The sequence below is a fragment of the Gastrolobium bilobum genome, unplaced genomic scaffold (assembly GCF_033153095.1).
Source record: "Gastrolobium bilobum isolate Gb01-03AN ecotype WA unplaced genomic scaffold, APGP_CSIRO_Gbil_v1 utg8008, whole genome shotgun sequence".
NCBI lineage: Eukaryota > Viridiplantae > Streptophyta > Magnoliopsida > Fabales > Fabaceae > Gastrolobium > Gastrolobium bilobum.
Window position 1 is genome coordinate 71,797 of NW_026895942.1, and position 7,158 is coordinate 78,954.

At 34.7% G+C, this 7,158-nt stretch overlaps 2 protein-coding genes across 2 annotated transcripts; one reads left to right on the forward strand and one right to left on the reverse strand.

The window, feature by feature from the left end:
- Nucleotides 1-1,521: 1,521 nt before the first annotated feature.
- LOC133296904 (putative pentatricopeptide repeat-containing protein At5g59900) lies at nt 1,522-3,564 on the reverse strand. Its single transcript, XM_061495950.1, has 2 exons — nt 3,335-3,564; nt 1,522-3,177 (listed from the first exon to the last, which is right to left on the reverse strand). The coding sequence occupies exons 1-2, from the start codon at nt 3,360-3,362 to the stop codon at nt 1,562-1,564; spliced, it is 1,644 nt and encodes a 547-aa protein (XP_061351934.1). The 5' UTR covers nt 3,363-3,564; the 3' UTR covers nt 1,522-1,561.
- A 1,934-nt stretch (nt 3,565-5,498) lies between these two features.
- LOC133296902 (acyltransferase GLAUCE-like) lies at nt 5,499-6,954 on the forward strand. The gene is made up of 2 exons (XM_061495948.1): nt 5,499-5,933; nt 6,067-6,954. Exons 1-2 carry the CDS (start codon nt 5,499-5,501, stop codon nt 6,952-6,954), a joined length of 1,323 nt encoding a protein of 440 aa, XP_061351932.1.
- The last annotated feature ends 204 nt before the right edge of the window (nt 6,955-7,158 follow it).

Genomic DNA, 7,158 nt, shown 5'->3' on the forward strand with positions numbered 1-7,158 from the left:
TGAATCAGAAAAAAACAACTATCCGTAAATGAACTACCCGCTTGAGTGTTCCAGATTTTCCCCAGCTAAGAGACTGCCCCTGCCTCAATAGCCAACCCCTCTAAAAGCTCAATACAAATCTCATACCCTTTAACCGTTTCCTCGCACACTATATCTGCTCTCTTTCCCTTGCATTTTCCATCCCCCCTTCCACTAATTCCTCTCCATTCACAGCCTGCCATGTGGCATTTTTTATAACCAACTCTCCCTTATTTTCCTGCTGTTCACGTGCCACTAGTTTGCTCCCTTCCTCCTTTCCCTTGCTGCCCTTCCTTTGATATATCTTCTTATAAGGCTCTATTTGAGAACAGCCCACTTGTGGAAGCCCATCAGACATGATGACCAAGACGATTCGAGCATTGAAGTTCGAAGATTGCTGCAAAGGTGCCGACATATAACCCCGTCTAATTAAGTCGGAAAGGGGGAGATTTGTTGGATTTTTCCTCTTGGATTATATGTGACGCTAGCAGCAACTTCAAGTAAGCAAAGTGAGGGAGCCGAAATTGTTGAAGCTCTTTTTTCTTTTTCATTCCAATTTGTCAACATGTTGATTGGTAGCAGCTATTTCGATTGGATGTTATTAGGCATACATACAGCATATTAGGCGGAGCAGTAGCATATTATGCTCAAAGTGGAGCTGATATGCTAGGCAACAAAATAATCTATGATTTTAAGATATCTTGTTAGCAACCACCCGAAGTACTATATATAGGGGCAGATTACATTTGTTCAATGCAAGCAATCTAGAGAGAGAGAGAGTTCCTCTTAGAAGAGAAAGAGAGTTCCACCACTTATGTGAGAAAGAAATCCTTCAAGTGAGAGATAAAAGTATTATAAACCATTCTTAGTGGATGAAGTATTTGTGTGTAAACTTCTAGTCTTGTACTAAAGAGATCATTGTTGTAATCATACTTTCATAGTGAAAGTTTTCTTGGATTTAGTGGTCTCGTGGTTTTTACTCCTCACATTGAAGGGTATTCCACGTTAAAATTGTTGTGTTCTATGTGTGTGTTTTTCTTCTACTTCTTTATTTTCCCATCTTACAGATTTACTTCGCTTTCGCAAATAGAAGTTGTTATTAACCCAACACAAACTACCGGTAAAATTATATGTCAACAAAATGGACAAACAAAAAAATGTATTGAAATAGTCTATAGAGAAGGATTCTGGCACAATACCCAAATACAGCAAAAACATGTTAACAGACATCCTTGGGTAAGTGAAGAATTGAAGAGCAAAATAAGTTGGAATAAGGAACTTGCATGGAGAAGAATTTAGAATTCTAGAATTCTTGGGTTATGACCTTTCTTTTCTTTATTTAATTCGCTATAATAAACTTGGAAGACTCGAGAAGGTTTAATGACCCGACAATGTAAAGACTTCAGAAGACACAGTACAAACTAAAACTGAAACTAGTAGGTTAACGTAAAAATTGTGTGAATAAATTAAAACAGAGAAATATCAACTACAAACCCAAAATTGTTCCAATAACAAATGGATATATATTTTTGTTCATAACTAGTTAATTTCTTTTAATCTCCTCAGGCTCCTGAACTCTTTGAGTCTTTTCCAGTAACTGATGTGCTATTTTTAACTTGCCACACTTCTGAAACACATTTTGAAATGCGTCTCTAGCATAAGCGGATAAATGAATACCCTTTTCAAGCATTGATTTTGTTTTCTCATAAGCAGCATCTAGTTCACCCCGCTTACACAGCTTCTGCAACTTCTGGTTCTCCAATTTTCTTTCCAATTTAAGGCATAGATCCAACTGATCATGCTCTCTCAAAAGACTGTCTACTAAATTGTAAGTGTGAAAATGTGGAATCCAGGCCAAACCCAACATTTCCATTAATAAGTCATAAGCAACTCTCCAGTTCTTACCCTCACCATGAGCATGGATCAAGGCAGTGTACGTTAAAGTATCAGGAAGGCATCTATTCTTGTTCATTATTTCAAAGACCCCAGTAGCATGGTTCAAATTTCCCAATTTACAAAGCATGGATATAACAGAATTGTAAACAACCAACTTCGGCTTTAATCCACGGGCTAACATTCTTCCAAACAAATTACTAGCTTCATCCACTCGGCGGTGTTCGCATAATGCCTTCATAACAACTGAGTATCCCTCTTCAATGCAAGTTAGCTTCCTTTCCTCAACAATCCTCAACACTGCAACAGCTTCTTCTGTATCACCTATGCGACAAAGCTCTAACAATAGCTTGACTACAACAAAAGTACTAGGCAATAAGCCGGAATTAAAAACTGCCCAAAATATTGCAACTGCAGGCTGAATTGCACCCCTATTTCCTCCCATATTAGGAACTAATATAGTATATGGTCTACGAGTATTCCTCACTCTTACCTTCTCAACATACCCTTCTTTTGCACTCATCAAGCACAACTCCCCAATAAGCATGTTGAGCGCAGAACGAGTGGGAAGCACACCAATCTTGTCCATTTGGCCAAAAATTTCAAGAGCTGTCTCTAATCTACCAAGTTTACAAAGACCAACAATCATGTTACTACAGGAATATGTATCAGGTGATTCCATCTTGTGAAAAATTGTAAGTGCAAGCTCAATCATCTCACAAGATGATTGCTTCTTGCAGAGCACATAAAGCATATTATTATACACAAGATTATCAGCCTTACACCCAAATAACGTTTCCATTTCCTCAAACAAGGACAATGCTTCATTGATTCTCCCTTGCCTACCCAAAAACCTGATACAAATAGACAATGCCTTACACGAAACTCGACCCTTTTGAGATGACACTGTCATGAACAAACACTTGATATCATCAAAGAGCTTCCTCCTACCCAAGAAATCAGCCATGTACTCAACCACAGAATCATCAAACTGAAAACCCATCTGAGTCCCTGCCCATGAAAAGAATTTCAAGGTCTTAGCCCTACCCAAGTGCTTGTATCGCATCAAAACCCCAAGCACAAGGTTGGAACTTAACTCTCCCTTGTAACGATTCAAAACAGCATCAATGTTAGTGTCACTTGTGCAAGAGAGATGGTCACAAAGCAAAGAGCAAGTGGTAACAACATGAGAAGATGTTGTCTTGTGGGAAAGATGAGGGAAGGAAGTGGGTTTTGTTGGTACAAGAGATTTGGAGGAAATGGTTTCTGGGTTTGTGAAATTAGGGTGAGTTTTGGAAGATGAAGAGTTATGAAAGGATGCAGAGAGCATAAAAAGACGATTAGTGATAGAAAAAGCACCATATCTAGTCCTACAAAGCATTCCAAAACACTGAAGTTAACGTTGTTTACTTGTTGTTGTTACCGTTTTTCGGAGAACCTTTCATAATCATATCTTCGATTCACTTTTGTCCCTGTGCTTCTGTTTCTTCCTCCATTCTTCGACGAGATGCTGGAATTTCATTTTGGGGAAAAAGTTTTGAAACCCACTATGTTTTTCTTCACTTATCATTCTACGGTTATTTTATTTTATTTTTTGGAAAACTTAAAAAAGAAAAGAAAAAACAAACCCTTACAAGTTTACTCATAAATAGTGTTTTAAAATTCGGACCGGTCGAGATACTGGGTCATTGGTTCAACCGGGTTGAACCGGATTTACTGTTCATATATTAAAAATATTACTTATATTAAAAAAATATTCACATAAAAAAACTATCAATGAGCTTCAAAATATTAATTGATTTTCAATGATAGCAAATATTATACTTTTAAGCTTCTAGCTCTAGACCATATCCTAATATTTGATTAAAATTACAATATAAGTTAAATGCACCTTTTGTGCTTGACATGATACGGATAAATTAAAACATGATAACAAATAGTATGCATGAAATATACACTAAGAAAAAAGTGTCACCATTATCATGATAACAAATAGTATGCATGAAATTTACACTAAAAAAAATTGTTCACCGTTGAGATGAGATCATGAGACTACCAATGTTTATCACCACTTAACTTCATGAGATCATTACAAGATGTAACTAAATTACGTAAACGAACTGCACTAATCTAAAATACCTTATTATTTTCACCTTATTTTTAATTATATTCATTATAAAATATGAATATGATTTAATTCAAGAGTTCTTATAAATAAATAAAAAATTTACCAAAAAAAAAAAGAATAACCGGTCTAACCTGGGTCAACCGGGTCACCAGGTCGCCGCGTTTCGGCCGGGTCATCCGGTCCAATCCGGATTGACTGTAGAAACGGTCCAACTACCCGCTCGGACCGGGAAACCCACCAGGTCACCGAGTCTCGGGTCGACCCGATCGGTCCGAGCCGGATTTTAAAACAATGCTCATAAGTCATAATCATTTATTCTCTTTCTAAAATTTTAAATTATTTATACTTTTAATTTTAAAAAAATTTGTCACTTACTCCCTATATTAGGAAGGTAAATAATAAAAAAAAATTAACTAAGGAGATAAATGATAAAAAACTTTAAATAAAAATATAAATAATTTAAAATTTTGAGAAACAAGTTAAGTGATTCTATAGTAAACTTGTATTAGGTTTTTTGAACTTTACTTTATTTTTTTTATCATTTATGCTATGATTTTTTTTATTTACTCGATCTCTTAATTCTATTAAAAATTAAATTAAACCTGTCTATTTTACCTTTGTAAAAAAAATTATGATAGGAATAAGACTTTTATAGTGTAATATTATTTTTTTGGTAGTTTAGTGTAATATTTTTTTATCCTACTCTGATTGTTTTCTAAAATTTACACCAAATTGTTAAAAAAAATTCATAATGATATTAGAGAAAAAAAAACAATAAAAGCGATAAGTTAGCAGCTAATTTTGATCTTCTAATAAAATAATATTCACTACATTAATAGCAAGAGTAAATGCTTAACTTAGAACTATTATCTTTCTTCTTACAAATTTATATATTTTTACCAGAAAATAAAACAAACATTAAAAAATAAAATAATCAAACCAAAAGTAATAGGAAAAAAAATATGAAAATAAAGTCATAAAAAAATAAACAGAAAATAAATAGTCTAACTAAAAAACCAGAAAAAATAAACAAACATATAATTTATATAATACATAAATACAAAAATGAAATTAAACAGAAAATAAATAGACTAACAGAAAAAACAAACGTATGAATATAAATAATAAAACAGAAGTACAAAAACAAAAAACAACTTCAACAGTTGATTCATATCATAACAGTTGCATTAATTCATATAATAACAAGTATATAATAACAAGTGCAAATATAACTGTGAAACAGAATTAATGCAAATGTAACTGTCAACATTTGTATTAATTCATATTATAACAGTTGACAGTTACACTGCAAATGTTCTGTTTGCAGATTCCTCATTAATTCATAATAAATGTAACTAACTTACTATTGACCACTGAGCAAACTTATTATATATAGAGGGTAATAATCTTTGCTGGTTGTGTATTAGAACAAGCTCAACCAGGGATATTATTGTATGCAATGGGTAGCATAGAACTAGTTGAGAAAGTTGTAATTGTTCCTGATCAACCAACACCCTCTAAGAGAATGTTCTTGTCAAATATTGACCTGTCCCTTGTTGTTTTCCAAGATTCTGCCTCCTTTTTTGATCCTCCAAGTAGCCAAATGAGCTTTTCTTATATTTGTAGCAAATTTTACAGTGCACTTAGCAAAATGCTTGTGCATTATTACTTTATGGCTGGTAGGCTAGTGCCAAGTTTGGAGGAGAATCATCGGTTTGAAATAGACTGTAATGATGCTGGTATTGTGGTTGCTGCTGCAAAAACTACTAAGAAATTGAGTGACTTTGGTGTTATTTCTGCACCTAATCCCGAGTTAAGGGAATTAGTTGTTTTCTTACATGAAGAGGGCAAAGAAGAAACTGACCTGAAAGAAAAGCCCCTTGTATCCTTACAGGTAAATGTTCTCATCAGTTTAAACACACAAAACTTTGGCTTTTTTTTGTTCCCTTGCCCCCCAAATAATTTTAATCAAGGATACATAACATAAGTGCTCAAAGTTAAATTACCTTATTTATTGCTTATGACAGCTAACACAGTTTGGATGTGGAAGTTTGGCACTTGCTTCTCACTACAACCATTGCACACTGGATGGGATATCAGTAAGAGATTTTGAGGTGAATTTGGCTGCATTAACGAGTGGTGATGACCTCATTGTAGTACCTAATGCAGATAGGACACTGCTAAGAGCTAGAAACCCTCCAATGATAAGTCATCCACATTTTGAGTATTCAAAATCTTCTGACACAGAGAACTCTTTCACTATCCGTGGTACAAGTGGTACAAATGTTAGACAATCCATGGCAGATAATCAAATTCATATGCTTTATTTATCACCACAACAAATTGCCAGCTTCAAAAAGAAAGCTCTCAAGGATAGCAACTTGAAGACCAGCACCACTTTTCAAGTTGTTGCTGCAAAAATATGGAAGGCAAGAAGTATTGCAACAAAGATGCCAAAAGATAAAGTATCCACAATGTTGTTCCCAGTAGATGTTAGGAAAAGGATTGTTCCTGAACTTCCAAATGGGTTTGCAGGTAATGCATTGGTTCCTGGCTTTGCAAGAGCAACTGTGAAGGAGCTCATGGAATTAGAAGATGCTTGTCACATAAGGAAAGTGCAAGAAGGGATTGAAAGATTGGATGATGAGTACATTAAGTCAGGTATAGATTGGTTAGAGGTGAATAAAGGGTTTCCTTGCAATGATGATAGTTTCTCCTTGGTTGCATGGTGGAGATTGGGCCTAGAGGAGCAACTTTTTGCATGGGGTAAACTAAAATGTGCCACTCCACTTGCAGTTAAGCCTGGTTTGGTCATGCTTTTGCCAGGGTCACAACATGAAGGAGGTCTTAATATATGCCTTGATTTACCTGAGGATCAAATGCAAGAGTTTTGTAGGTTAATGCTAGAAATTTAGATCTTATTTTGCATTTCTCTATTAATCGGTATGTAGCCTGCAAAATTGATAATCATTCATGGCCTATGCAATTAATTAATTCCCGTTTGATTTACAAGCTACCAAAGGTGTTTGGTTGTCTTTCTTTGATGAAGATCTATTCAAAAAATTTAAAACCTTTATTTGAAAGTCCAATTCTTTAAACGTTTTAAAGAGCAATTTTCC